This window comes from Poromitra crassiceps (genome assembly GCF_964638095.1).
Source record: "Poromitra crassiceps genome assembly, chromosome: 3".
In the NCBI taxonomy this organism is placed as follows: domain Eukaryota; kingdom Metazoa; phylum Chordata; class Actinopteri; order Beryciformes; family Melamphaidae; genus Poromitra; species Poromitra crassiceps.
The window spans coordinates 58,096,743-58,109,973 of NC_139625.1; the positions used below are offsets into that span (position 1 = coordinate 58,096,743).

Sequence of the window (13,231 nt, forward strand, 5' to 3'; positions counted from 1 at the left end):
AATATGCTGTAACAAATCAGTTAAGCAGAGACCAGGGCTGCTGCCCTGACAATATGATGTAACAAATCAGTTAAGCAGAGACCAGGGCTGCTGCCCTGACAATATGATGTAACAAATCAGTTAAGCAGAGGTCCAGGTGCCGCTGTCCTGCCAAGGTAAACATGTCTGAAGGAAAAGGAGTCAAGTAACATAGCCATTAAAAAGACATGTTTCATTATGATGAAAGCTGGGGAATAACGTTTGCAGACATCTGGAGCGTAGCTGAATAAAAAGAGGATATCTGGCTTTCAAAACTCACTTTCTGGCACATACCCTGTACATGTCTGGAACAAAAACCAACCACCTACTTGAGTTTCAAGAGGCTCTCCCTCCCTACCTCCGTCCCACTATATTTTAGCTATGAAGGCTAAAAATCCTTTCTTATCAAGCCAAAAAAGCAAATAACCTACAGTATTATTATTATGATTATGATTATGAGTATTATGATTATTATTATTATTATTATTATTATTATTATTATTATTATTGTTGTTGTTGTTGTTGTTGTTGTTGCTTTTATTATTATTATTATTATTATTATTAATATTATTATTATTATTATTATTATTATTATTATTATTATTATTGTTATTAGAGCATTTAGTATGATTGATACATCATTACCTCTTAACTAGAGATTTATGTAGGTCCTCAGCTATACCAAAACAAAACTGACATGAATTGTGTAGGCTATTCACCTTATGTCGAAGAGACAGTCTGGCTTGAGATAGTAACAGGAAGTGTAAACACAATCGGAAGTTCTGATTGTGTTTACACTTCCTGTGACTCATAAACCTTAGTCTCTTAGAACAGACGAGTTGGCTTCCGCAATTTTCAAATGCTTCCGCCATACCGTCTGTACTTTGTGTGGGAGAATCATGCACCAACCGGAATGGGAAGTAGAAAGGCGGGTTTTCCGCTCATTAGTCCAATCAGAATCCAATATGCCGCATTTTTCGTGGACACACGTGTCGTGATTGGTCGGATTCCGTCGAACTTCTTTCCTGTCTGAAGGTTTTTTTCCCAACTTCCTTGTGCATGTTCTGGGGGTGTAACGTACAGACTGTGTATAGCTGCATTCGCCGGATGTAGATGAGACAGTCTGTTTTAAGAGACTACATAAACCTAGTCTGACTTATATGTGAGTCAAACTAGGTTTGACCAGGTGAGTCTGAATAGTTTGACCAGGTAAAACAGCCGGTGTTTTGAACAGGAAGTCGTGACACAATGGGTCAAGTGGGCGGGGCTACATAAGGTGAATAGCTGTGAAGATTTTTTCCCCTGGCTTTTTAAAAAATAAAATAAATTGCCTTTATTTAAGCCTGGTGTGACTGCAAACTTGTTCTACCGGGGCACAAAAACAAACCAGAAGTGCCGTCTGTGGGCTTGCTCAAGAATCATGTTTCAAACTCATAGGTGCTGCCTTTCTCTCAGCAAGGTGTCATTACCCCTGACGGGAATTTCTCCAGGCTTTCGTCATTTAAGCTGGTGTGGCTTGGTATTAGTACTTAGAATAGGTTCTATTGGTGTTGCAGTTCTTATTGGTTGCCAATAGAGGTTGATAAAAGTCATAGATCAATAATGCACCTTTAGGTGCTGTAAGTGGTATTAAAATAAATAAATAAAATGTTATAGCTCTACTTGCACAGCTATCACTGACATAGAGTGTTTGGTCAGTAACATGGGTCCTCCACTCTGCAGTAAACAGAAAATATTTTTGGGGGAATCCCATCCCACTTTTATCCAATCAGGAGAGAGGATTCCACAAATGTATTTTCTGTTTACTGGAGAGCGAAGGGACTGTGAAACCCACATTACTGCTGACCGAAAACTATATATCAGTGATGGCTGTTGGAATGTAGAGCTATTTAACACTTATTTTAACGGAAAATATCACTTATAGCACCTTTAATTGTAGAAATGATTATTGTAGTCTCCTTTGTAGCGTTATGTCCAGATTGTCCTGCCTGCACAGGGTCTTGTCAGACACTGAACACGGGGGAATGTTATGTTTAAAGCCATTATCTGCCCCCAGCTCATCCATCTCACCGGACCAGGCCTCATCCAAACTATCGCTCCTCCTGTATCTTCAGCACAGGTCTGCCACCGGCCCTCCATCCAATGCTATGTTTAAATACCAGACATGTTTGTCAGCTGTTATGAATTTATACATACACACGTTGTATTTATACGTACACTGTTGTGTTATGCATACAACAGTGTTTATGTATAAATTTGTAACAGCCAAACATGTCTGGTGTTTTGCACTTTGTTTAGCCTCTAACAGACCTGGGATTGTACAGGGGGCATCTGGGTAGTGTAGAGGTAAAAGCACTCTACCACCGCGGAGTTCCTGGTAGACTTCCGGCTTGGTCAGTCGTTCCATACAGACACAATTGGCCGTGTCTGTGGGTGGGAAGCCAGAGGGGTATGAGTCCTGGTCACTGCACTAGCGCCTCTGTTCATTGGACAGGGGAACTGCGGAGAATAGCGTGATCCTCCCACGGAATACGTCCTGCCAGTGAAACTCTTCGTTGTCAGGGTAAAAGAAGCCGCTGGCGACTGCACATGTATCAGAGGAAGCATGTGCTAGTCTACAGCTCTCCCCAGATCGGCAGATGTGGTGGTGGTGGTTTTGAAAGCAGTGATATTTCAAGTCTAAAACGCGAAACAACCATCAGTTGACAGTTGGTTTAGGCAACAAAAGCAACTTGGTTGGGTTTAGGCAACTAAAGCAACTTGGTTGGGTTTAGGCAACTGAAGCAACTTGGTTGGGTTTAGGCAACTAAAGGCTGCCTTGAAGCATCTGGGGCCCATCATTTAGGATGTGAAATGGGGGGGCTCACGTGTCCAAATCCACGTCATGCACGACTGAGAGGACATTTACACCTGATTGCAATCTGATCACGCAAAATGCATGTTAATGCCAGGTGTAAATGAAATCAGGCTAATGTGGTCAAGCACAATCTGATTGCAATCTGATGGCAGAAAACGCATGTTAATGCCAGGTGTAAATGGCCTCTGATATTATCCTGGAATGTTATCATTTGCTGCTACACTGAGAACAACTTTCCATCTTCACAGTGCACTGCGCTCCTGGACAGTGTTGTAAAATCTGTACGGGGCCCATGAGAACAACATGGAGTTCGTTTGTGGTCTATTCAGTGGCATCATATCGCCTGGTAATTATAATACATGATAACTTGATTGCTAAATTTTACTTTGTTTATACGAACAATATTGTGATATACATTAGTATGTTTCGTGATATTGATCTAACCCGTATCGCCCACCCCCAGTATACCCTGTCTGTTATGCTCTCTCTCCGCCTCCCCTCCTCCCTTCCCCTGCTCTGTTCCTACCTTTCTCCCCCTCTACCTCCTCCCTTTCCCTGCTCTCTCCTCCCCCACTTTCTCTCCCCTTTTCTCCCCTCCCCCCATCTACCCCCCCCTCTCTCTCTAACATAAGCTTGTTCAACCATGTTGTTATTATTAGTTATTGATGTGTTCAGCTAGATTTAGCTAGACATATTCTCTGTGAAGCCCTCTGAGACATGCTTGTGAATTAGGGCTATACAACTTAACTTGACTTGACATGGAGGAAAGGTTGTGCAAAGATGACTGAGAACGAATTAAGGGGTCATGTGTCACTTGACCCTGTGTTCTCACAAATAACCCCCGACCACCACTCCACCATCCCCACTGAGACCAGCAGTTGCCCTCTTTGGAAGGAGAAACATGCAACTCCTGCCACAACTTCCCTACTCCTCCAGCGTGTAGGCTACTTCCCCTTTAAAAGTTTCTATCCGAGGAACACCATTGCATTTGTCTGTTCTCTCTCTCTCTCTCTCTCTCTCTCTCTCTCTCTCTCTCTCTCTCCTCTCTCTCACTCTCTCTCCTCTCTCTCACTCTCTATCTCTCTCTCCTCTCTCTCTCCATCTCTACCTGATTCCTTCTCTCTCAGTCTTTGCTTTGGAAAGGCAGCTGTGTAGCAGAGTTGAGGATCTGAACATGCAGAAGAAGTTCCAACAGCTCCTGATAGATGCTGCGTCTTGTTTGTGCCTCTGGGTGTGGTTATGACATGCAAGTCACAAGGAGAGGGATAAGAAACAGAGTTTTTATTGAATTTTCTCTGACAAGCGATAGAAGACCGGATTGCTCATCTCATAAAGGTAACAGACTGGACTAGTTTCATTGATTTGTGTTTCCAAAAGTTCACAGAAGTTTGCAAAAGGTCAGTCAGGGATTGTGGTATTTTGCCTTATGTCAGTGTTATAACAATTTCAAAATTGTAGCAGGTATTATATCCATTCATACTGTGAATGACAATTCAATCTGATGAAAGCATTAAGCTCCTACAGGTGCCCCTTACAATGAAATGTAGAGCTGGGGGGAAAAAGAGGTTAAGATTTGCCAAAAAAACTGTCAAAACTGACAAGACTTTGATTGATACCATAAAACTTGTTTATACTATTTAATTGGGCTTTAATGTGATTGATTAGCAAATATTTGCATTTGCACAGTTGCATTGCATATTTATGTTTAGATGATATTCTTAAAATCAAACCCCCCGCCCATATAAACAGTGAAATAACTATTATATGACATCATAGAGCCTATACGCATAAAACTATGTGTGTCATATAGGTGTGGTTTATTGTATGTATACATGGAGGATTATAATGCACAATAGAGACACTGTGTGATCCTTATAGACATGAGATAGTATAACGTTATCTTAAGGATACAGTATGTGCCACTTTCTCCAACTATTTGAAACTCAAGCACATTAACTATAAAAGGAACACCACAATCTTCCCTTATCAATTATTAAGTGATAGTGGCCTCGCGTTCATTAATAGCTTCTTTAGTGTAATGCCTGCACGTGCTGCTTCTCATCTTACATATTAGCTGGTCTTGGCTCCCAGACAATTGGAGAGCTCAGACTGAGAACTGTAGAAAGGGAGCCATATCATTGTTTTCCGACACACATATAAAAAAAAACACATCACACAATCATTTGTGAAATTGTGAACACTTGGAATGGAGGAGTTTGATTCTACATCATCCATAGAAGATATCAAAAAATACATCTGAAGACTTTGCTAGTCCCATTCTTTCATTTCAGTGACAAATATATCACAGTAAAATGTAATGCTGACACTGAAGGTAAGATGTGTGTCTTTATTGAGGAAGATTATTGCAAAGGACATGGTTTGCTTTGTGTTTTGGGAGATAAAATATTGCCCCAGAATATGTTTTTACTTTTTATATTGCTCCATAGGCTGTGATCTTCTGCTTTCTATTTCCTTCAAAAACATGCAGCTAAAAAAAACATGCAACTATGCATCCTTGCTTCTTTGTCTCTGCCATCTGATGGAGGGAAATCGAGATAAGAAATGTATCAAAAAACTGAAACCGAAATGTACGTTGAAAGGTTTCAATATTTGCTCTGCCTATCTGTACCTGAAGTTGTGCAAGGTCGTTCTCTTCCAGCCATAGGATTGTTTTTGTCACTTCCTCCTCCCATTTTTCCACTATACCTATTTTTTTCCCATCTTCAGCTGCTTGTCTGTTGTCTGCTGCGTCTGACTCTAAAAGGCCATGTTTAGTCTGGCCCATGGCTGTGTGGAGATCAGCCATCTTGAGACTGTTTAGGCCTATTATTCTCATGTCTTGCTCATCCTGGCTCTCCCAGCTTGGAGCTCATGGCTAGGGCTTCAAGGAGGTCATCTATCTTTTCTTGTTCAATGAGGACAATGAGGTAGCCTCTTGACTGAAGAGCTTTTGCAATCCTGTACTTATTATCCCTTGCAATTCCTCATCCAGCTGAACCACTTTGAGCTCACTGTCTGCTACTGTAAGCTTCATGGTTTTGCTCTTCCTGCCCCATCTCAACATGCTCAAGATTGATTTGAGCATAGGTCTTGTCCAGCACCCGTTGGTCCATATACATACCGCTATGCTTATGTATGATTATACTCCTTCAGCTACTCAATCTCTCCAAGCTGCCATCTCATCTTCTGCTGGAGGTCTACCATGAGCATGAGTCAGCCAGTGGCCAGTTTTAGTGTTTCTGTAGCTGAGGATCCCATAAAATATCTTTAGTTACTACCTTAATAGTGTAAGAAGAAACCTTTGTCATTTATTTTGTGCATCCCTTCTCTGTTTACTCTGTCATTGCCTCCTTTGATAACTTTTGTGCTCTGTCTCCATACAGGACACCTGCACCTTGATGGGAGTGGAGACAAGCTCCAAGGCGGAGAAGGTCTGGTGGTCTGATTTCACCTGCGATGGACTGCAATGACTCCCAACCCCTGCTGTCCGGGGAACGACTAATCTACGCCATCACCGTACCGCTGTCCACCTCCATCATCCTGGCCAACCTGGTCATCATCTTGGGCATCGCCTGCAACCGCCAGCTCCACAACACGCCCAACTACTTCTTCCTCAGCCTGCTAGTGGCTGACCTGAGCACGGGTGTAGCGCTCCCTTTCATACCATGGATGGGCCTGAACCGAGAGTTGAGTTTTAGCTCCTGCCTGGTGGTTCATGTTTTCCCAAACTTCCTATTCCTGGCGTTCCTGTTCAACCTGGTGATGGTCCACTACGAGCGATACATATGCATCATCAGCCCCCTGCATTACAGCAGCTTGTGGATGCATCGTAGTTTTCCACTCGCATTGCTTGTAGTGTGGACACCACCGCTACTCTACGCATCCCTACCTGCTTTCGGGTGGAATAACTGGACCGGCCCAGACTGGAACGGCTGTTGTGCCGGTAGTGGACAAATGACGACTCTTACGAACTGCTCTACAAACGGAACCACTTGCTGCTCATACCGGCGAGTGTTCCCCAACTCTTTCATCTATTTGGAGGTGTACGGGCTCGTCTTACCTGCTATCCTTACCATTGCAGGCATGACGGGCCGGGTTCTGTGGATCACCCGAGGCCAACTGAAGGACATTTGCCGCCTCCATCGCTCGGTGGAGAGAGGGAGTCACGCCTCGGACCGGGAGCAGAGGCTGAACCTGCGATATGCGCGCTGCGTGGCGGCGGTGTCGCTGACGTTCCTCGCGTGCTGGGTGCCCTACATCATCTACATGCATGTGTGCGTGGCTCTCTTGCTAAGTGAGACCAAATGGAGCTCCACCACTCATATCGTGCTTTCATGCACAGGCATCGGGAGTATGGCGGTCGTGCCGCTCGTGCTCGGCCTGGCAAACAGGCAGTACACAGAACCTGCGTGCAAACTGATGCAAAAATTCAGAGACAGGTGGAGACCAAGGATGCAGGAATCGGAGGTTTCGCTCTGAGAAATACAGATGGATTTTCATATTTATGATGAAGAATGTGCAGCTAATGATGCAGCCATGTTAGGAGGAAATGTTGCTAGACAACAGAAAATCACCAGAAAATCAACAAATGATTCTCTGTTACATTTATTTGTCAATGTTCTCCAAAAAAGCGCACCTGTTATTTCACTTCTACACTGGATATAATTATAGCCTATATTTTTTGTTTTGTCTCTGGGGCTTTCCATTTCTTTAGGTTTACAGTTGCATTTACATATAATCTCTCTCATGCAATAAAAAAAAATCACAAAAACATAAAGCTCAAACGGATGGATTTAGGTCTGTTTTATAACTCATCCGTCTCCAATTCCTTTTTGATTCATTGGCAAAGTATTCTCGTTGCTGTCTGACCGTCATTCATCTGGCCAAGTGTAGAATCCCAAAGCATTTGCTATGGCTGATGCCAGTTTGCTCTAGTTGCCTGTCATCCAGAGAGCTCTGATGATCACAGCACTTCCCACACAAATAGCCCCCCTCCCTCCGCTGCAAGCAGGGACTCTATTGATATGCAGATTACCATCATGACATCTGGTGACTTCTAGCGACTTTTTGAACATCCAATAGCTACTTTCCTTGCAAGCATGTTTGCGACACTGGGAGTTAGCGAGGGCCAATAGATTGGATAGTTTCTGGTACACAGTTCAAAGAAAACTTGGGGAAACTTTGGATTTATTTTACACTGTATTCTGAAACGATTTAAAGTAACAAAGTACATTACTTCAAACAAAATTTACTTAAGTAAAAGTAAAATTAATTATTTTAAAATTTTACAAAAAAGTACACGTACATACAAAAGCTATTCAATTACAGTAACGAGAGTAATTGTAATTAGTTACTTTCCACCTCTGAGAATCAAGTCATTTGAGTATTAAAGACAAATAAAAACATAAATTAAATCTGTCTACTTGAGAAAGATTCATTCACCACTTATATCCATAAAATAAGTAACTTATTATGAAGTCTGTTTTTCTTTTCTGGCCTGCAATATGTGAAAGTGGAAATGTAAATTACAAGATTTACAACAAGCGTTAAATCACAGTTGTAGCAATCCTTTCCCTTCAAAACATCTTCTTTTTATGGCTCTTTTCTGCGAACAAGCAGACTCAGTTGTAGATTTTCTCCATCGGTCACCCCCCTGCCTGCTGTGTTTATTCCTACTTCTCTCCAGTGTTTATCTACATGCTGGTATGTGAGCTGGGGGGGTGGATGCATTCCCAATCCATAATACATCTGGAAGACATGGGAGATTATAAGCCTACAACACACAGACAAGAAACATGAACGGAAAACTAAGCTCACAGAATCGATCACTCAACTCAAGAGTCTTATGTAGGAGTAGTAAATGGCTACTCCCAAATAGCAAGCCTGCTTGATGTGAAAGCTGAAGTGAAAAATACATACTTTTCAAATTGCAGCCATATTTGGATAAAATATTAAATGAAGGTGAAATAAAATCATGTTCACTGTGATTGTGCTTCACAGACATGTCTGTTCTTTCCAAATACTTATATTTCTTACTATAATGAATCAAGCTTGTCTAGTCTTTTGGTGTAAACCCCACAAACTGACACAAATTAGACCACGGACCCCTATTTGATACGATTTTGTCCCAGGGTGCCCCATTTGATAAGATTATGTCCCAGGGTTCCCCGTCTGGTAAGATTTTTGCTTTTAGAAGTTTTATTACAGAAAGTGTATGAAACCCATGACCAAAATGGTCATACATTGTGTCAGTATGTTACTTATGGTTGGAATTATATTGGAAATAAATTATTCCCCTTTTTGTTGGGGACCCCCTGCAAGGACACCTAGGGGTCCCCGGACCGTACTTTGAGAACCACTGGTGTAAATCTATTGAAATAAGATTATGTATATCGTAACTCTTTTACTTTATGCAAATTGCAAAATATCTCAATCTGTTTTCTTTCCCACTGAAAACTGTTTTCAATCTGGATATACAGTAGGCTATATGGGGATAAGACAAAGACCAATATTTTGTTTTCCTAAAGTCCTAAACGCTAACTAAATGCTAAAGGAGGAGGCCGACCTACATGAACTGGTGTCCCTCCATGCAGAAAGCCCCTCTCTCTGTTCACATCTAACAAACACAGCGATGTCTGGATCTTTTAACAACCAGATAGCATCTTCAGTTTATTTCCATAAGTTTGTGTGTTCTGGGAGAGAGAGAGAGAGAGAGAGAGAGAGAGAGAGAATGTGCGTGTATGACCATCTATGTACATACTGTAAATTTTTGCGTCCTGGATTGATAATTCTGATTACTTTCAGCCATATGGTATTTATGTACAAGTACAAATAGGAAAAAGTGGAAAGTTACTACTAATGATTAGGTTGAGCAAAATTCAGGTAGCCTACAAACACACAACTGTTAAATGCCCTTCTGAGTTTCTTGCTTTCACTTTAAAAGTATTCCTAGAATTAATCATTACATTTTTCACAAGTATCTCTGTAATGGACTACAGTTATATTTACAAGTATACTTACAAGTATAACTATACCCAACTCCGGTCATAGAGTATGTTGAACACACAGATGTGCCCTGCTGCGAGTCTCACAAACATGATCTCTGTGTACATGTACGTGTCACACTGTGCACTTGTTTCTACCGTTGAGATATTTATAGCCAACAGAAACACTCCCTTGATACCATGAGTTGCCTTTATTCTCCATTTCATCAAGACACCTTCAGACCTTCCCATTCACAAAGACAGCATTGTATTTCCACTTGACTCACAAAGCATGAGAAAAAACAACGGCAAGAAAGGTGAAAACAGCACAAAGCGAAGTCCGGTTTGGTACGAGCATTGCTGCGAGTCTAAGCAAATATAAACAAAGATAAGACCTTACACCATCACATGAACAAAACGTCTCCAACTTCAAACAAAGCCTTCCAGGAAAAAGTATTGAACCTCCCAAGACAGTAACATTGGTAAACTCGACCAAACTTGACCAGATAAACCAGGAAGCACACAAAGGAAACATTCTGATCATTACATTCAGCACCATTTTTGGTTTCTTTCTTTTTTTTCCAAGAGTGCAAGTATAGATTATAGATTATAGATTATAGAAGAATATTAGGGTCACATGAAATATGTATTTGAGTTCAGAGTTTAAAGTCAGAATTCTGACTTTCTTTCAACTCACAACTCAAATTAATTTGACACATGTGGCCCTAATCCTATCCCATAATGCTGTGAATGTGAATGTCATATATGTGTTTTTTTTGTAGCACTGACAGGACAGAATGGCTCAATCGTCAGCATAATGGGAGCTTTCAGACACCACTCTGCCTGCCTGTACTTCCACTCGGACCAGCAGGCGCTTCTTGTTGTTGTTGCTCTTGTTGTGGCTTATTTTTGTTGTTGTTTTGGGTGTTGCCAGGGCAACGACAGGTTCGATGAGGAGTGGCTTCACTGGTGGCTGTTGCTTCGACGGCGAGTGAACAACGTCTGCGTGCAAGCAAGGACTTGGATTGGTTGGTTTGTTTTTACATATCTACGCAAAAGAGAGGGTTGATTTTAGTTGGGACACAAAACAGAAATCAATCATGAGAGTATAATGGGGAGATTTCTTGGCTTTTAGCATTATTCAACTTGCCGAAATAGAATGAGCTCTCTCTGCTTGAAAAGTACTATGTCAATACAGTTATTCGGAAAAATCCACCTACTGATACTCTTACATCGATATATATATATATATATATATATATATATATATATATATATCAGGTGGATTAGGTGGATTTTTCCTTTGAGATTTATGTCAAAAGTACTTACCTGGACGCATCATTTCATTCATCCTTTAAAGAGATGGAATGACAAATGTTAGTGTAAGCATTAAATTAAAGTATCATGGTATGTACATTTTAACACACAGCAACATGGGTGAATACCACGCCCACTTCCCCCACCCCCTTCCCCCGCCTGCTCACCTCTTCTCCTCGCCCTCCAGCAGCTTGCGGTAGGTGGCGATCTCGATGTCCAGGGCCAGCTTGAGGTTCATCAGCTCCTGGTACTCCCGCACCTGCTGAGCCATGTCCTGCTTGGCCCGCCGCAGAGCCTCCTCCACCTGGCCGATGTTATCCCTGGCCAGGTCCAGGTTCTTCTGGCCATCTGTCTCTGCATCCAGGATGTCCTTCTCCAGGGACTGTTTCTGCGGGGTCAAGAGAGGATTACGAAGTGGAATTAACAAAGCAGTCAGTCCATGTGTATTTTGTGTCGTAGGCTTCACAGTAGCCTAGCACATAGGGTTGAGCTGAATACTCGGATTAAACGAGTATCCGGTACATATAATGTACCTTTACGAGTATGAGTATCATCCGAGTACAATGTGTCAATATCCGTACTCATGAATAGGGCTGGGTATCGCTTAAAAATACAATGTCAATATCCGTACTCATGAATAGGGCTGGGTATCGCTTAAAAATACAATGTCTCAATATCCGTACTCATGAATAGGGCTGGGTATCGCTTAAAAAATACAATGTCTCAATATCCGTACTCATAAAACTCACAAAAAGCTGTGTGGAGTCATATTTTTTCCAATTTTAATGTTGACCATAAAAATTGCTCTTACATACTGAGTCTGAATGTGTGTGTGTGTGTGTGTGTGTGTGTGTGTGTGTGTGTGTGTGTGTGTGTGTGTGTGTGTGTGTGTGTGTGTGTGTGTGTGTGTGTGTGTGTCTGTGACAGAGAGAGAGAGAGAGAGAGACCCGCACCTTCTTCTTGAGGCCCTCCAGCTCTCCATTGAGCCTCTGGATGAGGCGCACCATTTCTGAGATCTCCTTCTTGACGTCACGGACTTCCTGCTCGTACTTCCCTGCATGGTGGACCAGGGCGTCCATCTGCGAAGACAGAGGGAATGGCGCAACATGTGGTGGATGTTGTTGGTGCATGTCATTTTCAACACATACAGGTTACACACACTTGCATCGTGAGGGATTAAGTATGAAATGAGATCCATATTGAACAAAATCAGATGAGATCTATGTAGTAGTGTAAGGGGTAAATATTTTGGGATAGAAGTACAGAACCATGTACCCTTAAATAAAAAAAAACTGGGGCTGGTTACACAAAGCACCTTAAGTTAAGATTTTCCTTAGGGTTCAAGTTAAGGTGTCCATAACATAGAATCGGCTGCACAAAACACCCTTAAATCTTGTGTTTATATTTTACTTAAAATGTTTAACCTTATGGAGAAGATTTAAGGGTGTTTTGTGCAACCGATTTTATTTTATGGACACCTCAACTAAGGAAAATGTTAACTTAAGGTGCATTGTGCAACCGGCCCCAGCTACTGATCGAAGCCAAAGACATTCTGTGAATTCCAGGCTGTCTTTTTGTCTTTTATAGTTTTACCTTTTGAATAGAAATAGTTTAAAAAAATTGAAAATACTTGCAAGTCATGTGACTAATTAGTCACTGGCTACTGGCACAATAAATCTACAAATGTGCAGCAAGGCATACCTCAACTGCTTCAAATATTTGCCCAGGTATCATTATTATATTACTGGTCGAAGGAAAATGTGAATTTCTTCAGTACTTTTTTGAGTGATTATGCTGCACACTGTTACCATAGCTCATTGTTATACTGAACTTGTTTATTAAAATTAGTAGTACAGTAGTAGTAGCTGTTGCAGTAGTGGCCTAATTGTATACTGTAGGCCAGGGATACTCAACTTGCCTTGCCCGGGGGCCACTTTCGTGAAATGATAGAAGGCCAGGGGCCAGTTAAACAATCAATATACATTTTTCTGTAGCGGATTGTAGGTATTTGGGGTGTCAGCCGGAGTTTAGTCTGACAATGTTGTGCACACCGGAT

The 13,231-nt window shown here is 41.7% G+C and overlaps 2 protein-coding genes across 3 annotated transcripts in view; one reads left to right on the plus strand and one right to left on the minus strand.

The window, feature by feature from the left end:
- Positions 1–6,331: 6,331 nt before the first annotated feature.
- Positions 6,332–7,354, plus strand: gpbar1 (G protein-coupled bile acid receptor 1; the record flags this gene model as incomplete). The annotated part of the gene is made up of 1 exon (XM_083633090.1): positions 6,332–7,354. The coding sequence occupies one exon, from the start codon at positions 6,332–6,334 to the stop codon at positions 7,352–7,354; it is 1,023 nt and encodes a 340-aa protein (XP_083489216.1).
- Positions 7,355–10,055: 2,701 nt separating this feature from the next.
- The window catches only part of LOC310774160 (keratin, type II cytoskeletal 8-like), an 8,238-nt gene continuing 5,062 nt past the window's right edge, over positions 10,056–13,231 (minus strand). The window contains exons 6-9 of one of the 2 annotated variants that reach the window (XM_083634240.1): positions 12,129–12,254; positions 11,343–11,563; positions 11,188–11,210; positions 10,056–10,860 (exon numbers count right to left, since the gene is read on the minus strand). In XM_083634240.1, coding sequence (XP_083490366.1) covers positions 10,661–10,860; positions 11,188–11,210; positions 11,343–11,563; positions 12,129–12,254 — 570 coding nt within the window. In that variant the 3' untranslated portion in view covers positions 10,056–10,660. Of the gene's footprint in view, positions 10,907–11,187; positions 11,211–11,342; positions 11,564–12,128; positions 12,255–13,231 lie in introns of both variants that reach the window. The other variant, XM_083634241.1, reaches the window with a different exon arrangement.